Raw genomic sequence first — 25,304 nt, 5'->3', positions numbered from 1 at the left:
CATCTCCAGTTCTAATTTTTTTTATTCACTGCAGAAAATTTAAAAAATGCTTCTGAAATTTGGGCAAAAATAGTACTCACTTATCTACATCTGAGTGTGTGGTCCAATTGAATAGTAGGGATATGCTTTTCATTTTCAAACATGAAAATATCAATGAAACAAGTAGTTTCATATTTGAAAACAAAAGAAAAAAATGCTAATAGAATTTTGTATTAGTTTTGCTTTCTTTTCTGTGCATTAAATCTGTGTAAACTCCTTCTCTCCCACCTCTAAATGACATGAATAAGTTTTTGGGGCCCATAAACCTCTACTGCATAGATTCTTAGACTAATGCATAGAATAATTAATAGAGTTGTGCATCAATTATCATGTGTTTCTGTAAATTCTTTATGTGCATATAATTTGATTTTATACATATTAAATATAATCTACATGTATAAAATTCAATTTTATATATGCTGTCAGCTAGTGCCCCTAGTATTCCACTATTTACTTATGTGGCCCAGGCTAGACATCTGGTCCATCTTAAATTCCTCAAGGAGAGTAGGCTCTATGGGTGGGATCCTGTGGGGCAGGTGGGACTCAGAGAGCAGAACCAGAGACTGGGGAATAAGAGCTGGGGATCCAGGTGGGGATTACCAGACCAGGCTCAGGTCTCCAGGAGGAAGGCAAATTCTGTACGTAATACTGTCCAAACACTGAGCTGAGATGAAGCAGTACAAACTGTAAATAGAAAGAGTACACTGCCTGAAGGAAAAGGCAGTCTACTGTTGTGTATATGATTGAAGCCTTAAATAAAAATTATGTTTTAAGAAAGGCTGGAGTCAGACTTGCTTTGACTCCAGGCCTGTGGGTATCACCGCTCATTCCCAAATATGGTGTCATGCACAGATTTTTTTTCTAAAGATGTGACACCCCTCCCCAAGAAAATGTCTGTCTGGAGTAAAGAAATAGTTATAAAGAAGACCTGTGTTTCTAAACATGGTGACCCAGGGTCCTGTGGCTCTAAAACAAGGCACCGAAGGAAAACCAAAAATGTAAAGTTTCAAGTAGAGAGGAAACTGAATGGGCCTGGTTGCAGGAACAGCTAAGGAAGTGGTAGGTTTGTACCGGCTAACAGGAGAAGCCCCGCTGGAGGAAGATAGGGATTAAAAGTAATTTAGTTAATGTTGGTTATGCATGTTTTTTTTTTGTTTTTACTTTTTGGCCTTGAAAAAAAGAAAAGAGTGTGGAACACTGGTGCAGCAAGGCTTTGCTGAACAGGGTGTGGCCCTGGAAAGGCTGACAGAGTGGGCTGTGAGTGCGGTGAATGGAAACAGGACGGTACCTTCTTCCAGCAAACAAGCTACTCTGCAGGGAAAGAGTGCAACCATGTACATCTGGCTGGTAGGATTTTCCAGCTCTCCAGAGCCAGAGGGAAGAAAGAACTTGAGGCTGGAGGTATGAGTACTTGAGAGGTAAGCCGAGGATGGAAAACCAGAAAGCCTGCACCCAGGTGCTCTGGCTGGGCAGGGATATGGATGGGTGCAGATGGTGGCAGAGATAAGTGATTGCAGCAGAGATTGACCAGGTGCTCAGTGAGTTCTGGCAATGCACCCTAGGAGGAGAGGCTAAGGTGAGCCCAGAAGGGGGTAGCACTGAGAAACCAGACGATGGCACTATAGGTGGTCCTGATCATGCCCAAACACTACCAGGAGTCCCGAAACACCTCCCTTAGAAAGCCCCGAGAAGGGGGCAGAGAGCCTTAGGGAGGGCGACACAGACTGCCCAGAAGGAGACAGTATTGAATGGCCAGTTGGCAACAGCGCCGATCGGCCAGAAGGAGGTGCTACAGGAGGGTCTGGAGGAAGACAATGTAGGGTGCCCAAACACTGCTGGGAGCAGACAGCCAACTCCCATGAGAAGCCCAGAGAGAGAGAGAGAGGGCATGGAAATGCAAGAAATGCCATGGAGAGCCCACAGGATGGTGCTATGGAGAACTCAGAGAGTGAGGCTGCAGAGGAGCCAGCGACCGGCATGGGTGAGTGGCCAGAATGTACAAAGGTGGAAATTGTGGAGAGCCCAGGGAGAGGTGCTTCAGAATATACAGAGGAGGAAACTGTGGAGAGCCCAGAGGGAGGTGCTTCAGAGAACCTGGAGGAAGAGACCACGTAGAGCCCAAGGGATGCTCTGTGGAGATTCCAGCAATTGAATACAGAGGAGCTAAGGAGAGGCTCTACATCAGAGATACAAGTTGCCAGAAAGAATCAGCACTTGTGGTTCCCTAGTCAATCCATAAAGCTCTATTGGGGTGGAATTCAAACTCGGAGCCAGCAAAGGACTGGGGATGTGTATTGTGTGAACAGCACACTGGGTGGTGGTCGTGATGTTGTCGAGGGTAACCCTAAGGAGATAGGTGTGAACTAGGTCCCAGTTCCCAAGCACAGCTGGTGGGAATCCAGAGAAAGGTAATGGAATGTCATGGACTCTACTAGATGGGATCCATGAGGGAGAAGGGACACTTGGTTAGCCAGGTCCAAGCTGAATGGAGGGGTATGTGAGAAAGTGCCCCTAGTGTTCCCTATTTACTTGTGCAGAACCAGGCTAGACACCTGGTCTACCTTAAATTTCTTAAGGAGAGTACGCTCTATGGGTGAGATCCTGCAGGGTAGGTGGGGCTCAGAGGGTGTAACCAGATACTGGAGAATAAGAGTTGGGATCCAGGTGGGGATAACCAGACCAGAACACTGAGCTGAGATGAAGCAGTACAAACTGTGAGTATGAAGTTAAAGGCAGACTACTGTTATGTATATAATGGAAGCTGTGAATTAAGATTATGTTTTAAGAAAGGCTAGAGTAAGACTAGTTTTGTCTTAAGGCCTTTGGGAATCACTGCTTGTTCCCACATATGCACAATTCAGTATATGCATTAACTACTAATCAAATGAAATGAACAGAAAAAATGTAACAAAAATGGACACATTGAAAGAATAAACTGAACCGAAAATGTTTTATGTGCACATACCTAATAATTAATATGTTAAGTCTAATTATCTAAATATATTTGCTTGTCTATATGCTAATACTCTATGGCATATCCGCAAGTGGAGTTAACAAAATAATGTTGATTGTGAGTATTCTGATTAGGAAAAGGTAGGCTGAATGAAGATAATACTTGCATTTACAAAGCTAAAAAGAATCTATATGGAAAAAGTAGAGTTAACTAAAATTGTTACTGAAAGTGCTTAGTGGGAAAAATATAATTTAAACAAAAAAAACTATACAATAAGGGAAAATGCTATTAGTAGTAGCTAAACTCGTAAGATAAACAAATTCAGCAGTTTTTAAAAACTGCATTGCTAAACCTGAAAAATATCTTGTAAGCTAAAGTCACTGTACTGAATCATTATTTAGATCAATATAGTGTAAACCAAATCTTGCTTGCTTCAGTAAACTGGAATATCTATTATGGAAATAAAGTTAATGAGAGTTTGACTGTAACCTTATTCTTCAAAGCACAGTGATATGGACAAAACATCAGAGATGTGAACAGGAATAAAAATACAACTCTACTTTCAGAGTTAATCAGGAACAAGTGATGGCTAAAGTCACCAAGCAATGTTATGTTATTTTTAAAATATATTATGATCTGTGAAACAGACATAAAACTGCCATTATGAAAACAATCATGATGCATATACACACATTCATTCATATTTGCAAACGCGCATAAGTTGCTTCACAATACTATAAACCAACAGGTATTTAGAATGAGAAACTCTATTTACAATATTTTTTGACTGCCTATCAAAAATTCCTAAGTGGTTTACATCAAATACAAAAAAGCAAAGAAGGAGCGCTACTGCATGCAATCAATCAAATCAATCAGGCAAATGTGGGGGACCCGTTCTGAACCTTTCCATTGTACAACACTGTGGAGTTTGCCATCTTAAAATAACAACACTTATCTAAAATTATGTGTGGACATTGAATTTTTCTGCACATTTACATCAAATACATCCATAAATGAATTAAAAACATTACAACACATTGAATATTTCATATAGATACATTTTGGCCTTCATGTACTTATATTTAATTATTTCTTGCCCATTATTTTAATAATACTGATGTAAGCTGTTGAATGTATATGCACAAGGTCAAAATTAGGAAGGGTCAATTGCCAGGTAGCCTGAAGCCAATATTTTCTTTGTAGGACCAAAGTGTTAGGCAGATCTGCTGGCTCAAAGGAACATTGATCTTTTCTTTCAGATCTGGCAATACACAGAATATTCTTTGTGCCTTCTACTGCTTTTCTTTTAGTTCACTTATTCTTTTCCTACTATTAATTAGTGGAGTTAAAGCTGGACTGTTAACTATTGGCACTGTGACATTATATGTGCTGCTCTGGACCAAAATGTTTAGTTTTTCATTAGGCCAATACGGCAACCTCATCTTCTGGCTTAAAGAAAAAGTAGTTTCCCCACAAAAAAAAACAAAACCTTGCAAAACTAAGTAAAGATGTTTAAAGATAATTAATTGGTTTATATTCAGTAAATTTACAATCCATTACATTATAATGAATTACTTTATAATTACCATTTTTACAATTTAGATTATATGCATTTTAATTTCTCTTCACAGTCTGAAGAAGTAAAGGTTTTTTTTCTTCTAACTCATCATGCCTTAATGTAGCACTACCATTATACTTCATATCTCATGAAATGGATTTTCCTATTTGATCATATTCAAATACACACTCACTCATACTTACCATTCACATGGCAGATTGTTACTCAGAATCAGAATAGGTCAGCAGTGAGTAGGGGAGAGTAAATGAGGTGTGGTTAATTATTCTGTATCTTGTGTTAACATAATGGAATGGACAAACGATATGAAAATAAGTTAATCTTTTCTTGGACTGGCAGTGTCAACAATGGCATTTGGAGGCAGAAGATGCTGACATTAGTTCTCTGTGGCTCCTTTCTTCTTCTTGTGAACTACCCACATGTTGCATTGAGATTGCTTAGCAACAATTTCACTGTTCACAAGTACTGAACTTTTGATCATTCAACCATTCTTTTCTATGTTATCAAATGTCCAGTAGAGGTGAGTATAAATTTCTCTAACTGATCCACACCACCATAAATTAGGAATACATGAAATTCTCTAATCTCAATCAGATGTGTGATGGATATTTTTGGATTCTGTGAAATTTTAAGTTTCTGTTATTTTGATAAAAGAGGCAAAAGCATGCTAAAATTATTTGGTGATAGAGGTTACCTAAAATAATTGTGGTAGTAACATTTCCAAAATGATTTGAGATATAATGGTATTCAAAGGGGCTGTGGGGCTTATGTATGCCATAGTTGCACTCTTTAATAAAGACAAAGGTCACTAATGTGTTTGCCATCTTGAAGAAAAAAAATTACTTTAAATCTTAATTTCCATCATGTAACATACATTTAACCTAGAATGGCATCTTAAGGAGATCCAAGAAAATATGATACTCTTCAAGAATTGTTTAAAACATTTTGGTAAACCATTTTAAAGCAAATTTCAATCAGAAATGAGCAAACCATAAGACTATGAGAGATTCTTCATGTTTATAAAAAGGGCTTTGAGTCCGTCAATTACTATGGTAACTAATTTTTAGAGAAGTTCATATCTGAGGCATTCCCAAAAAACTCATAGATGGATCTATGAAAATATCCATATGTTTTTAAAGGAAATATGAATGTAGATACATATTTTGAGTTTGTTTATTGGGTAAAGGTAGATAGTGCTATACATTACCTATATTTTAACTTTTAAAATATATATAAGAGCTATACATTGTCAGAGAAGAACTTGAACAGAGGCAACTTCTAAGTCTGGTACAATATCTTGTCTTGCAGCTTTAATGCAAAAATGTGTTAAAAAAAATTCTACTCTTGTAGTGCTAGTTAAATATTAAGCTAAATACATTTTTCTTATAACCAAAAAATAATCTGAACTGCAACATGAGTAACATTAAAGATTCATCAGTTGATGGTATTCTATTAAGTAGAGATGGTTCGCATAAATACTCCAGCCTACATTAGGCCCCATAACTCTTACTTTATGTTGTTAACCCCAGTTACTTTTATCCAAGTTCATTCTACCTGTTTATTGTAAGACATCCTCTTGTCATGGTTATTGTTTAGAATGTAAACTGATTTGATTAGTAATTCTGTTACTGGAAAATCGGTATATAAAAGTGCTAAATAAATAAATAAAAATAAATCACTGTCTTAATTCCAAATTATTTATTTGTTTTGTGATGCAATTTCATTCTGGTGCTGGAATTCGCCGTAAAGCAGCACTTGGAAAAAACCTGAAGCAACTGACCTTCTTTTCAGACAAGACATTCAAAATCATTGATGCAAAATCAAAGTACAAGAAATTTTTGTCACAATTAAAGATAATCTGAAGAACAAAATGTGACCAAATGGTTCATCAAAGAATAGAAATGACAGACTCACAGGGGATTTGAAGAGAAAACAAAATAAAATTACTGCAAATCTAATGAAACCTGGAGGATCAGAAAGGTTATGAGACACAAGACAGCTGAAATATTAGGGAAAAAAAATCTGCCATAAAAATCTTCTGAAGATTAGCAGGGCACCACTATTCTTTATTATTTTAAATAATTTCTATACCACCTTCCCGCACCAAACTGGAACACCCGAAACACCAGGAAGGTCTATTTTAGCTGAATGAAAGAGAGTCATCTTTGTAGGGTCACAACAGGGCAGACACAACTTTATGTGCTCAAATTGTTTTAATAATCTGAAGAAAGTTCTGGGAAGCATTCTATCGTCACCAAGCTTGATGATACCCACACAAATCATTGGTCATTCCACTTGATTTTAGAGACTTTGAAAATCTTACCAAAATAACAGAGCTGTTGACTAATTGCAACAATTTAAGATCAACACTATGGATGCTAAAGGGTCTCAGCTTAAATGTGTAACTCTCATTGAAGAAAATGGTTTCTATTAATTACTTTGAAATGGGTGATTTCTCAGTGATGTTACAGTATTTTGTGTCTCAGACCTGGGCAGTTTTATCCTCATTTACTGATTTAAGTTAAGAATGTTTTTCATTAGTAAAATCTTTAGTTAACGAAAAAAAAAAAAGTCTTTATCTTATGCCACTCAAAAATCAAAAAAGCAAATGGTCCAAAAATCTGGAATATAGTAACAAGCTATCAATCATCATATCATAACACAGAACAGATAAGGGAGACTTTCATACTCAATTTACTCAAAAGTAAGTCGTGAAGCATTAATATGAGGGTACGTGCCAAGTGTACAGTCCTTCAACATCAGGTCGAGTGCCTGGAGTATCCCTTACCCCAGAGTGTATGCAGTGGTTGGGTGCCCTCACCCCTTCTTCCCCTTCTCCCACGGTGGGGGAAATTACGCAGGAAGTAGGTTGCCTGATGACAAAGTCAGTTCAGCTTCTTAAAGGAATGCTTTCCCTGTGCTCCTCCTTTTCCTGGGAGCCGGCGTTTGAGAGTAGAACGACGGGATTCACGATGCAGGTGACCTAATTCTTTGCTGTGTCTTGCCCATTTAGGTTTTTGCGCTGTTGGAGAGATGTAGTGGTTGCTGCATGTGGTGTGTTGGATTGGTGCGGCTCTGCATGCAGGAGTATCCCCCTGTTTCTGTGGCCGGGGCAATCTGCTTCGGCGGTTAGTCTTGGAGGCGATTCGTCAAAAAGCATATCACTCAACAAGATCACTTCGGGTGGCTTCATTGTGCAATCAAGGTGTGTCATGTCAGAAGAGCCAGCTGTTACATGGGGGCGGCATCCGGTATCACAGCAAATACACAGCATGGCAGATTCCTAGCCCCGTCGACTTCATTTCAGCGTGAGGAGCCAACTGAGGAAAAGGAAAAGAGGAGGTAAGTGGCACGCCACTAGGGATTCCCCGTCACATGTTCCCGAGGGGATGCGAGAGCCTTTGAAGACACAAATTCAGCCTTGCTCGGAGTTATAGCGTCAGTTGCAGGCAGCTTTGGTCATCCCAGTCCAGGCAAACTACCACAGAGTCCATACTCTGGGTGAGGCTTCATCTCAGGGCATTCATTGGGCGAAGTGTTCAACCTGGCATCCTATCCTACCCATGCAACAGATGCCACAGCCGACTGGCACCTGGAGTATGACCATCCATCCCAGCAAGGTCTCCTTGGTCATACCAGGGAATCCACAGCATTGGGGCCTCATCATGCATCCTGGCTACTTTTTTGCTGGTCCATACTCTGACCCTCCTCAATCCTGGGTTTACTGGTCATCTCTCATGCCTGGGCAATATCAACCTGTCACCAATGGGACTCTTCAAGTAAGTGGGTCCATTCCAGTAGCTTAGGTCACAAGCGGTCGAGGGATGGCACCACCACAGGATGAAACAGAGCATCAGTTGCTTGCATCTATGTGATCTTCAACACACAATGAAGCCCCACAGTCACAAAGTGAAGAGGGTCAGTTGGCAGCAAACACAGAAGCTGGCACTGTGTCAGGAGACAACATGAATGATACAGGCGCTGGAGCAAAACGGGATGAATCACAGATGGTGATGCCAATTCTAATACGGGGATGGCTGATGCAAAGTCATGCAATCAGAAAGTAAAGTTTAAGTGCAAAAATAGGTCCAAATCAAGTTCTGACAGCTCTTCTAATTCCTCTGACTCTGAGCGTTCATCCAATGATGAAGCAAACAAGTCTTCAGAAAACAGAACCGAGGCATCTAGGGGCCTCCCTGCATTAACGACTATCTTAGCTGTGGGAAAGCGTACCTAGGGCCCAGCGGAAGAACATTAGGAAGAGAACATATATTGTTTAAAAATATGGAAAGGAGAAGGAGAGGGGAAAGAAGAAGAGCAATAAAAAGAGATGAACCGCAGGAATCAGGATAAGGGGGTCCATGGTAATATAATTAATTGGGCACAGGCTTTTTTTGTGGAGGACCAATGTTATTGATTAGGACATTCCCACGTAGAACAGTCCAATGTTGAGTTATTTTGATATTATTCTTAAGACCTACAAGGAATACGATGGTTGGGCTTGGTTAAACTATGACATATGTTTCAGGGACAAAATGGAAGAGAATTTTGTCATGTCATGGGGTGCCCAGGACACAGGACTATGGCTGAAACAGATGACAGGAATGGCTGCAGATATGGGAGCCTCTACAAGGTCTACCATAGGCCAGGCCAGGCCAGCAAGCATTACAGGTAATGGGGCAGACATCTAGGGGTAGCAATAACAATACTTGCTGGAGATACAATAAATCTTCTTGCAATTTCGAGGATTGTAAGTTTAAATGTGCCTGTTCGATATGCTCTGCTCCACACTCAGAAAGTAGATCTCAAAAGAAAGAACACTGCAAGGAGTACTGCCAAGTTGAGATGAGTCTTTTCAATTTGCAAGGATCACCATCCCTGGTAATTCTCAATGCCATAAGGGCTTGGCCTGAAAGTTATCCAAAAGAAGCAGGCACAAAAATGGAGAGATGGTTTTGGAGATAGGTTCATCACCCCTTTTCAAGAGCCCATCGGCAGCAGAGCATACGGCAGTGCTCCTTCTGTGGGGAGGCATGCGGATATTATTCAACAAAACTTCAACATTGAATTGGCAATGGGTGGGATAGCAGGCCCTTTCAAGGTCCCACTATTCAGAGAAATGATGCTGTTGCCTTTGGCAGTGGTCCCTAAAAAGAACTTGGTTAATTCAGGCTCATACAGTGTCATACCTACAAGGCACATTTGTTAATGACCATTTTGCCTGCTAATGAACGTACAGTTCAATATGCTTTTATGATGGCATGATAGCAATATTGCAGAAGTGAGGTCAAGGGGCACAGACGGCAACCCCCAGAGATTGAATCTGCTTTCCGACTATTGCCTATACATCCATGCAGATTCCCTTTCTTGGGATGTCGTTTTTGGTCACATGTAGTATTTCAACAAATGTATGCCCATTAGCTGTGCCCGTTTCATGTGACCACTTTGAGTTCCTTATTTCCTTTTGCACTGGTTGCAGTAAAGAAAACACGATTAAAGAATATCATACAATATGTAGATGACTTTTGGTTCATTGGGACCATGCAATTCCCGGGCATGCTCCCTATTGCTATGCTCATTCCAGGAGGTAGCAGGGGAGTTTGGCAATGCTGCTGGCTCATGACAGTATCGAATGCCCAACTACATTGATTACATTTTGGGAATTGAGCGCGACTCAGTGGGGACAGTGTTAAGGCTTCCTCTCGACAGGTGGCAGAAGTTATGATCCATGTGGCATCAGGCACTGTTGGTCACAAAGTTGAAGTTAGCCAGTGTACAGTCCCGGGCGGATTTTAAAAGCCCTGCTCGCGTAAATCTCGCGTAAAGATGAACATGCCATACTGGGTCAGTCCAAGGGTCCATCAAGCCCAGCATCCTGTTTCCAACAGTGGCCAATCCAGGCCATAAGAACCTGGCAAGTACCCAAAAACTAAGTCTATTCCATGTTACCATTGCTAGTAATAGCAGTGGCTATTTTCTAAGTCAACTTAATTAATAGCAGGTAATGGACTTCTCCTCCAAGAACTTATCCAATCCTTTATTAAACACAGCTATACTAACTGCACTAACCACAATCTCTGGCAACAAATTCCAGAGTTTAATTGTGCGTTGAGTGAAAAAGAACTTTCTCCAATTAGTTTTAAATGTGCCTCACGTTAACTTCATGGAGTGACCCCTAGTCTTTCTATTACCCAAAAGAGTAAATAACCAATTCACATCTATCCGTTCTAGACCTCTCATGATTTTAAACACCTCTATCATATCCCCCCTCAGCCGTCTCTTCTCCAAGCTGAAAAGTCCTAACCTCTTTAGTCTTTCCTCATAGGGGAGCTGTTCCATTCCCCTTATTTTGGTAGCCCTTCTCTGTACCTTCTTCATCGCAATTATATCGTTTTTGAGATTCGGCGACCAGAATTGTACACAGTATTTAAGGTGCGGTCTCACCATGGAGCGATACAGAGGCATTATGATATTTTCCGTTTTATTCACCATTCCCTTTGTAATAATTCCCAACATTCTGTTTGCTTTTTTGACTGCCGCAGTACACTGAACCGACGATTTCAAGGTGTTATCCACTATGACGCCTAGATCTCTTTCTTGGATTGTAGCACCTAATATGGAACCTAACATTGTATAAGTATAGCATGGGCTATTTTTCCCTATATGCATCACCTTGCACTTATCCACATTAAATTTCATCTGCCATGTGGATGCCCAATTTTCCAGTCTCACAAGGTCTTCCTGCAATTTATCACAATCTGCTTGTGATTTAACCACTCTGAACAATTTTGCGTCATCTGCAAATTTCATTATCTCACTCGTCGTATTTCTTTCCAGATCATTTATAAATATATTGAAAAGTAAGGGTCCCAATACAGATCCCTGAAGCACTCCACTGCCCACTCCCTTCCACTGAGAAAATTGTCCATTTAATCCTACTCTCTGTTTCCTGTCTTTTAGCCAGTTTGTAATCCACGAAAGGTCATCACCTCCTATCCCATGACTTTTTACTTTTCCTAGAAGTCTCTCATGAGGAACTTTGTCAAACGCCTTCTGAAAATCCAAGTACATGAAGGAATTAACTTCCTTGTTTCCAAAAATGTTTGCTTTGGTCTAAACTTATTCCTTGGGTAACAGTGGGGCCATAAAAAAGGTGAACTGTCAGGTCGGCATTTGGGTGCAAAAGTTGGGGGGGGGGGGGGGGGTGTCGCAAGATCTTGCACAAATGGGCGGACAATCCATGCGAAGTTCATAATTAGTCACTCAGAATATATTTGCCTGACAGGTTATATTTTCAATAATACGCTGCAGGAAGTTTTGAAAATCCTTTTTGCTAGAGTCTGAGGCCACAGCTAGAGGCTGAGGGGCATAAAGCAAGTGCTATTACCTCATGCAGTGGCAAGCTACACGAGCCAGTGGGCTGATTTACAATAGCCCGGGTGGCTCCCTTCCTTGAAAAAAAAAAAAACAAAGCAGGGTCGGGCAGGATGGCTGTCTTGCTTGGCTAATGGCGGACACCATGGGGTTTGATAAGGTTTGTGTCTGAGGTAATTAGATGGCTCATGTATTGAGGAGGCTTGTTTATAATGTTTTTAATAAAGCTGCAGCCTTATAAATCTAGCTGTCTCTACAATCGTTTGTGGGAGTTGGGTCTTGAAGTCGGGGATGGAGCTGGGCATTTATAGCGGCTCCCAATGTTATTGAGCTTTTTTCATGATAATCAGTCTCCACATAAGATAGGGTTTTGTTTTGTTTTTTTTAGGAATTTTCCAAAAATTGCATTTAAAAATAGTACTTAAAAGAAAGTGTACAACACCTGACACTGGCCGTGCTTCATGATCTGCCTCAGGGGTGTAATAACACAGATTACTGGTGTTTTTTTTCACCCAAACTGGCTGTTGGATGAAAAGAATGTCAATACATTTAAAGAATATACAATTTTTCAAAATATTTCTTGTTTAAATAAAACCTAATTTGGCAAAACAATAAAAAAAATTACAAACATGACTGAACAGTGGAAATTTATGGAAAGTTTAGTGTAATATTTAATTGCTAAGAAAATAACCTAATTTTATGCTGGATCGCAATCTCAGACAAATTTGGGAAGGTTTTGAAAGGTCTGTTGACTCTTCATATCCATATGGTCGCCACCTTAAAAGGATTATATTTTAACTTATGCTGTTTTAGCCATATAGCAATTGCAGTTAAATAAGAATTTAATGAGGATCAGTCTTCTGGTTTATCAAGCTTAGTGAAAGCAATGAGCTGGATGTCATCTGCATATAAACTACTAATAGCATGCTTCTGAATTACAGTGGTTAGTGCTGCCAGATACAGATTAAAATTGTAGCTAAAACAGAGCTCCACAGAACACCAAAAAGCAATGGTTTAAAAGCAAATTTAATTTGATTGAATTTACCTTGAAGTTCTGATTTGTTAAATAAGAATGAAACCATTTTATTTATTTATTTAAAAAAAATACAAATCCATTGTTCATGACAATCCCTCCATAGCCCAAATCTTGTAAGCACTGCAGCATTAAAGTCAGATTGATCAAATTGAAAGCTGCATGCATGACAAGAAAGTGGATCAACAATGGAGTTTTCTTGCACTATAGGTTAGCAAATAAAGTTAGGTTGTATGGAAGGGAGCATAAACAGATGACATTCTATTTAGATCCAAATAATAACAAACATTCACAGAGGGCCCGCTTTACTAAGTCTAATATTCTAAGAGAAAAAAAAATCTTAGAAAATTTAGAATAAAAGGGGAAGGCACTCAGATTAGACTGTAATTCAGTCAAATACAGCAGTTGTACTCTATACTTGTTATTCTTTGTTCACTCAGCAGAGTTGGTGGAGTAATTTTGTATCACTACAGATAAGAATTTCAGAAATAATGAACTCACTCTTATTAATTTTTAAAAATTATGTGGACTTACCTTCAGGAGCATCTGCATCACAGACTTTGGGCAAAAAAATTGTGGCATTCCTCTGCTGGGCGTTTGCAAGTGTCTCATTGCTCTAATAGAAAAAAAGAGCAGATGCAATGGTAAAAATTCAATTTTAAAGAAACTGATACAATTTTAAGAAACATACAAAAGGATCAAATGGTCCATCTAGTCTGCCCAGCAAGATTATGGTAGTATCTGCTGCGCCGTGCAGGTTACCCCCATGCTTATTAGTTTCCCAAACCGAAAAAATCAGGGCCCTCAGTTACTGTGTGAATCCAATTCCCTTTTTCCCCTGGCACTGAAGCAGAGAGCACTGATGGAGTTGCATTAACAGTGCGTAGGCTTATTGGTTAAGGGTAGTAAATGCCGCAACAGCAAGTTACCTCTATGCACTCTTTTCTTCATTTCTATTCTCTAGTTTTAGGGATCCACAGTGTTCGTCCCATGCCCCTTTGAATTCTTGCACTTTTTCATCTTCACCACCTGCTCTGGAAGGGCATTCCAGACATCCACCACCCTCTCCGTGAAGAAATATTTCCTGATATTGGTTCTGAGTCGCCCTCCCTGAAGTTTCATTTTGTGATCCATAGTTCTATTGATTGCTTTCCAATGGAAAAGGTTTGATGATTGTGCGTTATTAAAACCTTTCAGGTATCTGAAGGTCTGTATCATATCTCCCATGCACCTCCTCTCTTGCAGGGTATACATATTCAGATCCTTCAGCCTCTCCTCATAGTTCTTGCCATGCAGACCCCACATCATTCTGGTCGCTTTTCTCTGGATTGCCTCCATCCTGTCTATCTCCCCTTCAGATATGGACTCCAGAACCGAAAACAGTATTCCAAATGAGGCCTACCTAAGGACCTGTACAAGGGCATTATTCACCTCCTTTTTCATACTGGTTATTCCTCTCTGTCTATGCAGCCCAGCATTCTTCTGGCTTTAGGTATCACCTTGTATAATTGTTTCACCATCTTCAGATCTCCAGACACTGTTACCCAAAGATCTTTCTCTTGATCTGTGCACTTCAGTCTTACATCCCCCATCACATATGTCTCTTTTGGATTACCGCACCCCAGATGCATGACTCTGCACGTCTTGGCTTTGAATACCAGCTGCCAAATCTTCGACCACTCTTCCAGCTTTCTTAAATCACTTTTCATTCTCTCTACTCCTTCAGGTATGTGCACTATTTCAGATCTTAATATCATCCGCAAATAGGCAAATTTTACCTTCTATCCCTTCCGCAATGTCACTCACAAAGATATTGAACAGAACCGGTCCCAACACCAATCCCTGTGGCACTCCACTTAACATGGTTCTCTCTTCAGATTAGGTTCCATTTACCATAACTCTGTCTCCTATCAGTCAACCAGTTTATAATCCATGCCACTACCTTGGCGCTCACTCCCAAACTTCTTGTTTTATTCACAAGTCTCCTATGCGGGACTATATCAAAAGCTTTGCTGAAATCCAAATAGATCACATCTAGTATTCTCTCTCAATCCAATTCTCTAATCACCCAATCAAAGAAATCAAATAGATTTATCTGACAGGCCCTTCCCCTGGTGAATCCATGCTGCCTGGGGTCCATCAATCCTCCTGTCTGTAGATAGTTCACTATCCTTTCCTTCAACAGAGTCTCCATTAATTTTCCCACCACTGAAGTGAGGCTAACTGGTCTATATTTTCCAGCCTCCTCTCTGCTACTATTCTTGTGAAGCGGGACCACCACTGCTCTTCTCCAATCCCACAGCACCACTCCTGTTTCCAGGGATCTATTGAATAGATTTATTTATTTATGCGACTTTTATATACCGTGTCACAGAATACAAAATTGTTTCTTTACGGTTTACATGATAAAATTCAATAAAAAGCAATTAGAAACAGGAATAAATTCAGTAAAAATTCAATAAAAATTAAAGATAGTATGATAATTAAAATCTATACATTAAAACAAGATAAAATATAGTTAAGAAAATAAAAAGAATCCTCGGATAATTTCTGTCTTAGCTAAAACTCTCTAGTTTCGATTTCAAATGCTTGCTGAAAGCACCATGTTTTTAGATCTTTCTTGAATTTTTTCAGGTTGTCCTGCACTCTAAGTTCTACTGGTAAACTGTTCCACAGTTTTGGCCCTGCAATCGAAATAGCCCAGTCCCTCACTTCGCTAAAATGTGCAGATCTTACTGTAGGCACTGACAATAATCCTTTGTTTGCTGACCTTAGTTCTCGTTGGGGCACGTGAAGTTTGATAGTTGAGTTCAGCCAGTCAGTTTTTTCTCCGTAAATAATCTTGTGAATCATACATAAAGTTTTATGTTTGATTCTATACTCAATTGGTAACCAATGTAATGATTTTAGGACTGGCGTAATATGATCTCTTTTTCTTGTATTTGTTAAAATTCTTGCTGCAACATTCTGAATCACCTGTAGGGGTCACATAGTTGTTTTTGGAAGTCCTAACATAGTCAAGTTGCAATAATCAAGCCCTGAGAACAATAACATTTGTACAACATATCTAAAATTATTTTGAGAGAGAAGCGGTTTTAAACGTTTCAACAATCTTAATTTATTAAAACCTTCCTTAACTTTTTTGGATATGTGGGTTTTAAAATTTAATTCATAGTCAACAATAAGACCTAGGTTTCTAGTAGTATCTGTTAATTTATAACAAGTCAAATCATCGAGGTTGATTATTTTTTCTCTTGACTGACATTTTTTCTGTCAAGCACCATAAAAACAGACTTGTCTAAGTTTAAAACCAATTTCATTTGTACAAGCAGTTGGCCAATAATATTTAAGTACATATCTATCAATTTGAAAGTAGATTCGATATTGCATTCTATCGGATCCTTTAGCGGACCCACCAGTACATCTCTGAGCTCTGTCAGTATCCTGGGGTGTATCTCATCCTGCCCCAGGTAACTGAGAAAATACAGCTGGAAAAAGCAGAGTTGCTTACCTGTAACAGGTGTTCTCCAAGGACAGCAGCATGTTAGTCCTCACATATGGGTGATATCATCAGGATGGAGCCCTATCATGGAACACTTTTGTCAAAGTTTCTAGAACTTTGACTGGCACACTCAGCATGCCCAGCATGCCACTAACCCTGCATCCAGCAGGGGTCCCCCTTCAGTCTCATTTGTAGCAAAAAGTATGAGCGGAAAATAAAATAAGAAAACGTAAGCGAATCCAACTCCGTGGGGTGGCGGGTGGGTTTCATGAGGACTAACATCCTGCTGTCCTGGGAGAACACCTGTTACAGGTAAGCAACTCTGCTTTCTCCCAGAACAAGCAGGATGGTAGTCCTCACATACGGGTGAATAGCGAGCTACAGGATGCACGAGTAGAGTGAACCAAAAGCACCCAATGACGTGCAACAGGCATAACAACAGGGGTGGTTTTGGGTATGAGAGCAGCCAGAATTTCACAGTGGGTCGCAGGAAGGAAGTTGGGTTATTAGACTGGAAACAAATTATGTAGGACAGACTGGCCAAAGATGGAATCCTGCCTGCCAGCCTTGTCGAGACAATGATGAGCTGCAAAGGTGTGGAAAGAACACCAACTGACAGCTCTACAGGTGTCAGCAAGAGGTACAGAATGGAGATGGGCTACTGACGTTGCCACGGTACTTACGGAATGCGCTTTCACGCGTCCCTGGTAGCAGAAGGTAATACAGTCCGCCAGCCAGGTGGAAAGGGTCTGCTTGTCCACCGGAACTCCCAGTTTAGTCTTATCAAAGGAGATAAAAAGTTGGGTGGATTTCCTATGGGCTGTAGTGCGGTCCAAATAAAAAGCGAGTGCATGTTTACAGTCCCAGGAAGGCAGGGCCCGCTCATCTGGGTGTGAGTGAGGTTTTGGATAAAATGTGGGTAGTAGTATGGATTGATTTAAATGGAAATCGGACATTACCTTTGGCAAAAATTTAGGGTGAGTGCAGAGTACCACACGATCGAGGAGAAAGTTTGTATAAGGTTGGTATGTTACCAGTGCCTGTAGCTCACAGACTGGGAGCTGATGTCAAAGCAAGTGAAAAGAGCACTTTCCAAGTGAGATGACGTAGCTCGCAGGAGTGCAGGGGCTCGAGCGGAGGTCGCATGAGCCGTGCTGGTCCATGCCAGAACCAGAAGACACAGTGGAGTGCTTCAGTTGTAGCAAGCCTCTTAAAGCACCCTACAAGGCGTTGCACCGAGATCGGGGCATCTCCTATACCTTTGTGGTAGGCGGCTATGGCGCTGACATGCATTCGGATGGAGGAAGTTTGTAGGCCAGACTCCGAGCGGTACCAGAGGTAGTCCAGAAAGTTTGTTGTGGGGCAGGAAAAGGGATCTATTTCCTTTGTCATGCATCATAAGGAGAATCTTTTCCATTTGGAACAATAAGATTTCCTAGTAGAAGGCTTTCGTGAGGCTATGAGGACATGGGACACGTTGTCAGAAAGGTTAAGGGATTGTAGTATCAACCTCTCAACATCCATGCTGTCAGAGACAGGGAATGGAGATTCAGATTACGCAACAGCCCGTTGTTCTGTGTTATTAGAGTTGGATCTGTGCCCAGGCGAATTGGTTGCTGTAGTGAGAGGTCGCATAGGATGGGAAACCAAACTTGACGCAGCCAGTGAGGGGCAATGAGGATCATTGTGCCCCGGTCCTGCCGCAACTTCACGAGAGTCTTGCTGATGAGTGGAAGTGGAGGGTAGGCATATAGAAAACCCGTTATCCATGAGTGGGCGAAGGTATCCCTTGGTGGTGTCTTGTGCTGCGGTGTAGAGAGTAGAAATTGTCCACTTTGCGGTTGTGAATTGATGCAAAGAGGTCTATGTGCGGACCCCACTGGTGGAAAATTCGGTTCGCTACAGTGGGATCTAGGGACCATTCGTGGGGATGAAAGGTCCAGCTGAGATTCTCCACGTCTGCCAGTAGGTTGCTCTCAGCAGCATGGAGTGGGAGAGAGCTCAGGCCCAGTCCTGCACAGACTCCCGGCATAGCAGGTAAGAGCCTGTGCCTCCTTGCTTGTTGAGGTACCAAATCGCTACCTGGTTGTCTGTTTGAATTAGGATTACCTTGTTGGACAGGCAATCCTGAAAAGCGAATAGGGCATACCATATCGCCCAGAGCGCCAGAAAATTTATCCGGTGCTTTGCTTCCGCTATGGGAGCCCATGCTGACATGGGCTCCCCAACTGAGGTTGGAAGCATCTGTTGTCAGTGTAATCTGAGGTTCCAGAGATTGAAAAGGAAGTCCTATCTGAAGACTGGACTCCTGTATCCACCAAGCTAGTTAGAAACGAAGCTGGCTGGTGACGTGGACAATGTTGGACACATGTTGATATGATTGGGACCACTGGGACTTTAAAGTCCATTGTGTTATTCTCATGGCTAGACGAGCCATTGGAGTAACGTAAACCAAGGACGCTTTGTGATCTAGTAAGGTTAGTAGATGACTAGCTGTGGTGGTTCGGCGAGTTTTTACTGCTTTGGCCAAGTTTGATAATGTGAGTGCTCGGTCCTTTGGGAGGAATGCTTTGGCTTGAATGATGTTTAAATCTGCTCCGATGAAGGAGAGGGTACATGATGGAGTCAGATTTGACTTGGGATAAGAACATAAGAACATGCCATACTGGGTCAGACCAAGGGTCCATCAAGCCCAGCATCCTGTTTCCAACAGTGGCCAATCCAGGCCATAAGAACTTGGCAAGTACCCAAAAACTAAGTCTATTCCATGTTACCATTGCTAGTAATAGCAGTGGCTATTTTCTAAGTCAACTTAATTAATAACAGGTAATGGACTTCTCCTGCTCCACTCCCCCACTCCCTGTTTTTTGTAATTTCCTCCTTTCTCAAGTTTATTGTAAACCGGTGTGATGTGCTTGCACGAACACCGGTATATTAAAAGCTGTTAAAATAAGAACTTATCCAATCCTTTTTTAAACACAGCTATACTAACTGCACTAAACACATCCTCTGGCAACAAATTCCAGAGTTTAATTGTGCGTTGAGTAAAAAAGAACTTTCTCCGATTAGTTTTAAATGTGCTACATGCTAAATTCATGGAGTGCTCCCTAGTCTTTCTATTATCCGAAAGAGTAAATAACCGATTCACATCTACCCGTTCTAGACCTCTCATGATTTTAAACACCTCTATCATACCCCCCCCTCCCCCAGCCATCTCTTCTCCAAGCTGAAAAGTCCTAACCTCTTTAGTCTTTCATCATAGGGGAGCTGTTCCATTCCCCTTATCATTTTGGTAGCCCTTCTCTGTACTTTCTCCATCACAACTATATCTGTTTTGAGATGCGGCGACCAGAATTGTACACAGTATTCAAGGTGCGGTCTCACCATGGAGCGATACAGAGGCATTGACATTTTCCGTTTTATTCCTATTCACTTTCTAATAATTCCCAACATTCTGTTTGCTTTTTTGACTGCCGCAGCACACTGAACCGACGATTTCAATGTATTATCCACTATGACGCCTAGATCTCTTTCTTGGGTTGTAGCACCTAATATGGAACCCAACATTGTGTAATTATAGCATGGGTTATTTTTCCCTATATGCATCACCTTGCACTTATCCACATTAAATTTCATCTGCCATTTGGATGCCCAATTTTCCAGTCTCACAAGGTCTTCCTGCAATTTATCACAATCTGTTTGTGATTTAACTACTCTGAACAATTTTGTGTCATCTGCAAATTTGATTATCTCACTCGTCATATTTCTTTCCAGATCATTTATAAATATATTGAAAAGTAAGGGTCCCAATACAGATTCCTGAGGCACTCCATTGCCCACTCCCTTCTACTGAGAAAATTGTCCATTTAATCCTACTCTCTGTTTCCTGTCTTTTAGCCAGTTTGCAATCCATGAAAGGACATCGCCACCTATCCCATGACCTTTTACTTTTCCTAGAAGGCTCTCATGAGGAACTTTGTCAAACGCCTTCTGAAAATCCATGTATACTACATCTACCGGTTTACCTTTATCCACATATTTATTAACTCCTTCAAAAAAGTGAAGCAGATTTGTGAGGCAAGACTTGCTTTGGGTAAAGCCATGCTGACTTTGTTCCATTAAACCATGTCTTTCTGTGTGTTCTGTGATTTTGATGTTTAGAACACTTTCCACTATTTTTCCTGGCACTGAAGTCAGGCTAACCGGTCTGTAGTTTCCTGGATTGCCCCTGGAGCCCTTTTTAAATATTGGGGTAACATTTGCTATCCTCCAGTCTTGGCTCCCGGCACCGTTGTAGTTGGTGAATGCCTCAGTGTCCCGAGTCCAGAGGAGGATGGGGGATCCTCTCCCCGGAACTTTTTGGTCGGTGGTTCCATCGATGTCGATAGTTTGTTGGTGCCCATTCCTAAAAACGGGTCTCGTTGATGTCGATGCTTTTCTCGGTGCTCGGCCCGGTCATTCTCCGGTGCCAAGGACGACGATGTGGAGGCCTTTGAACGAGACAATGCCGGTGACGGCCGTTCACTGATGTCCCGATGCTGAGACGTCGATGGAGATGGAATTGATGATGACGAAGGCTTCCAGCTCGGAGCACTTTTGGTCGACGTAGAGGGAGATGAGCGCTTAGTTTTGAAAGGTGTTCCATTTTTTCTAACCGGGTGCGGCACCCTTTCAGTGTCATTTGGGCACAATTGGTACACAGATGGACGTCGTGGGAAGGCCCCAAGCATAAGACGCAAACATCATGGGGGTCTGTAAAGGACATAGTCCTTTACAGACCCCCATGATGTTCCGAAAACTGGTTGCCATTTTTAAAAAAAAATAAATGTGGCGTGCGTCGGTGTATGTCGGGCACCAGTAGGAGCACCGTAGGGAACCGACCGCGAAGAACGAGGTAAAAAAAACTTACCGGCGTCAGTGGTGGTCGACGGTCGATGGGGGACCCTGGGATGGGAAAAATATTTTGAAATTTTAAAGAAATTCCGTGAGGAAAAAAGTTGTGATAAATTCTCACAGAGCTCCTGAGAGCCGCGAGGCAACTGCTGTGCGGAAAAAAAAGAGACTGCTGGATGCAGAGTTAGTGACATGTTCGGCATGTTCAGGGTGCCAGTCAAAGTTCTAGAAACTTTGACAAAAGTTCCATGATAGGGTTCCATCCTGATTATGTCACCCATACGTGAGGACTACAATCCTGCTTGTCCTGGGAGAATGTGGGCATTGATCCCACTGCCTCTCGCATGCAAAGTGAGTGCTCTGTCATTTGAGCTAATTCCACTCAGAGCTGTTTGTATAAATTAACATGTAAAGAGCTGCTCGTACAAATTAACATGTCTCAAGAGAAAAAGTTTTCATTTTCTTTTTACCATCACAATCTCATTTTAGACATTCAGACATGAACTATATTTTTTTCAAGGAACTCCCCTCCCCCTTTGCAAACACCACCAAGATAGATGACTTTTATAGCATGGATCTTTTAATCCCTATATTCCAAGGCAGAAACTAAATTATGTAGTCACTATCAAAGTTATTTTTGATATGAAGCAGTATAAACAATTATTACAAACTAACAAAGTATTATAATTTCATAGCAAAAAAGCTACTCAATATCAAAATCATCTTAGAAATTTTGCCTCTTTTAAACTAAACAAAAGCTAAACTATATAGTACAAAATATGCATGAAAGACAATACAGTTAAAGCTACTACAATCACAATAAAGCTATGGAATTTGCTCTCAGAGGATATAGTTGAAGCATTTACCATAGCTTAATTTTAAAAGAGTTTGAACAAGTTCCTGGGAGAAAAGTCTAGAAAGAATTATTAGCCAAGTATACTTGGGGAAAGCCACTGCTTATTACAGGCAGTGAGCAACAAGAAATAGATTTACTCATTGGGATCTGCTGGGTGATTTCAAGAGATTCAGTTTGATCACCATCAGAAACAGGATACAGGCCTTGATGGATCTTTGATCTGACCCAGCATGGCAATTTTTATGTTCTTAAGTAGTACATATCAGAGCTTCCCAAACCTATCGTGGGGACCCCACAGCCAGTTGGATTTTCAGGAGATCCACAATGAATTTGCAAGAGATAAATTTGCAAATCATGGAGACTTAGTATATGCAAATTTATCTCATGCATATTCATTGTGGATCTCCTGAAAATCCGACTGGCTGTGGGGTCCCCAAGACAGGTTTTGGAAGTCCTAGTATAGATGCAATGGCTTACAGAATTCAAGCAGCAATGCTTTTGCATTGTTCTGTTGATTGGTATATACAGTTTCATGGAATATGGCAATATATTACATTAAAAAATCATTTCTCTCTAACTATTCCAGTATGAAAAGTCAGTAAGGAGATTGATCGCCATTTCCTCCTCACAAAAGAGCTGGAATAACTTGTGAGTAATACTTTTCAAATTCAGTTTCAGATTACAATTTTGAAACAAAGCGACTTGCATTGCTTGGTAGTTAGAGTATCAAACAGAGCATTCGGGATCCTTCTGCCATGACTCCACCGCAAGAATTACAGGCAATCCATTAAATTGCTTTGAATAAATAGGCTGCAGCTTTATTATAGTCAATAAAGATAACATAAACCCAGTGCTGAGCCTCAACCTAACATGTCACCCCTCACCCTCGTGGGGAAGGTCCTGTAACTGGCCTATACCAGGTGCAGTCACCAGTACTGTCCATACGACGTATCCTCCCTGGCCACTTTTGTGGCTTTTACTCTGAGCTATATGTGAGTATCATCTAATTTCTACCAATGCAGTTCTTTTCCAAGGCCTTGCCCCTATTGCCCTGGGCCGCTAAGCTGCAGGATGCTCATTGCACACTGGCCACCAAGACTGCCTCCCCTTTTACATTCTCCAGAGGCTCAGATACCCAAGGCAATCCCCTTTTTTAGGGGGGGGGGGGGGGGCGGCACACGCTTCCTGGAAAATGGCACACCCCCAAACAATTTGTTACGACCTAATTAAACGTGAGGCCCCCAAAAAACCTTTCATACAGCATTCAGAAATAACAGCTTGCCCAGTTCTGACAGAATTACCCCATTCCCTTTTGGAGAGGTTGGTACAGGAAACTACCACCTACTTATGCCGCAAGCAGCGCCCACCCAGCAGAATCACCACTTTGTGAACCTGTCTAGAACGGATTGCGGCATCCAGGGAGAAATCAGTGCCAAGTAGCATAATCACTGATTTTAAAAGTTGCTGGCACGTGGCATCTTTACCCACATCATTCCTACCAAGCTGAATCACTAGTTCGTCAAGGTAGTCTGCCAGTCACTGCTGAAAAAATTGAACCAGCTCTGCCCACCACATCCCAGCTTGCCAAATCACAGAGTCCTTGATGTCTGCTCGTCACTCGAACTGCGACCCTGCAGCCAACTGAGTTATTCAGTTTCTTTGCCCTGCACATGGAGTGTCCAAGAAACCATACAGTCCGATATTTTTCTCGGCATCTGGGAAAAGGAAACACAAAACCATTAACAATAGGCCTTGGGTTGGTCACGTATGCCGATGTCCTAGGGAGAACGTGCTCTCTCTTAGCTCTGGGTGCTGTGCCCCTGCATCTACCGTCATCGCTTACCTTTTAATGTGAACCCAAGCACCGAACTTGTTGGACAAACCCGGTTCATGACGATTGCTCATTTTATGAACAAGACTTCGCCATCGATGGCTTCCCGGGGAGGTAAAAAAGAAAAAGAGAAGGACAAGCTGAAGGCTGCGGATCCTAAAATGGCAGTGAGCATCGGCGAGGCAGGGCCTTCTCCGGGGACACCCCTCACTGTGGATGTTTTAAAACAAACTTTAGATGCAAAGCTGGATGACAAGTTGGCCGGGATAGTCCAACAATTAACAGAGGTAAAATTGGCGCTGTTAGAAATTGGACCGAGAATCAACCAGTTAGAAGGGAGGGTGGCAGAAATGGAGGATCGGGCGACCGTGATGGATGGAACTGTTAGCACTCACTTGATAACTTTAAAAAACTGCCAAGAAAAGCTGGAAGATATAGAAAACCGGCTTCGGAGGGACAATCTCTACTTTCTGGGATTGCTGGAGGTACTGGATGAAAAAGGCCTAGGGGCTTTTTTAGAGGACTGGCTACCGGAGGCGGTAGGGCTGGCAGATCTGAATGGGGAAATACATGTTGAAAGGGCGCACAGATTGGGGATTCGCCACCCCTCGGACCTGAGGCCGAGAATCGCGATTGGAAAGATATTGAACTCAGCAGTCAAGCAACGTATATGGCTTGCCTATCGGAAATGTCCAGAGGTCCTCTATCAAGGCCACAAGATAAGGATCACACAGGACTACTCGGTCCTTGTGTCGTAGCAGCGCAGAAAATTCTCTTCAGCGTGTTCTAAATTGTTTGAGCAGAAGATCAAATTCGCCCTTCAGTTCCCCGCTGTACTAAAAATCTGGCGAGAAGGTAAACTCCAAAGCTTCACGGACCCGGAGGAAGCACAGAAGTTTCTACAGGCCCCAGCTGTCTGATTACTCCAGCTTTATAAGAAGGCTTGGATTTTTTTTTTTTTTTTTTTTTTTTTTTTTTTTTTTTTTTTACAGTGGGGGTTGCCGGCATCTTGTTTCAAGCCACTATCTTTTGCCCGGACTAGGGGTGCTGGATTACCCAAAGGACTGTGTTCTCGATTTTCTTTTCTTCCTTTAATGGGAGAATTCCTAACGGAACAGCTGGCCTAACTGCACTGGGCTCCAGCTCTTCTGGAGGTCGGACGGGTAGGCACATGGACTATTCAGGGTATTAATGGATGGGCTATGTAATCTGCTATGGGGCCGCCCTGGCATCCGTAGGAACCTACA

General features: G+C 41.5%; 1 protein-coding gene across 3 annotated transcripts in view; it reads right to left on the bottom strand.

The window, feature by feature from the left end:
* LMBRD1 (LMBR1 domain containing 1) overlaps positions 1-25,304 on the bottom strand; it is a 591,116-nt gene that overhangs the window by 137,916 nt on the left and 427,896 nt on the right. For 2 of the 3 annotated variants that reach the window (XM_029595663.1, XM_029595662.1), the window contains exon 14: positions 13,510-13,591. In XM_029595663.1, coding sequence (XP_029451523.1) covers positions 13,510-13,591 — 82 coding nt within the window. Of the gene's footprint in view, positions 1-12,419; positions 12,464-13,509; positions 13,592-25,304 lie in introns of those variants that run through there. The other variant, XM_029595664.1, reaches the window with a different exon arrangement.

Source organism: Rhinatrema bivittatum, chromosome 3 (genome assembly GCF_901001135.1).
Source record: "Rhinatrema bivittatum chromosome 3, aRhiBiv1.1, whole genome shotgun sequence".
Lineage (NCBI taxonomy): Eukaryota > Metazoa > Chordata > Amphibia > Gymnophiona > Rhinatrematidae > Rhinatrema > Rhinatrema bivittatum.
The sequence above is the reverse complement of the archived record's forward strand: the minus strand, read 5'-3'. Positions and strand labels throughout refer to the sequence as shown.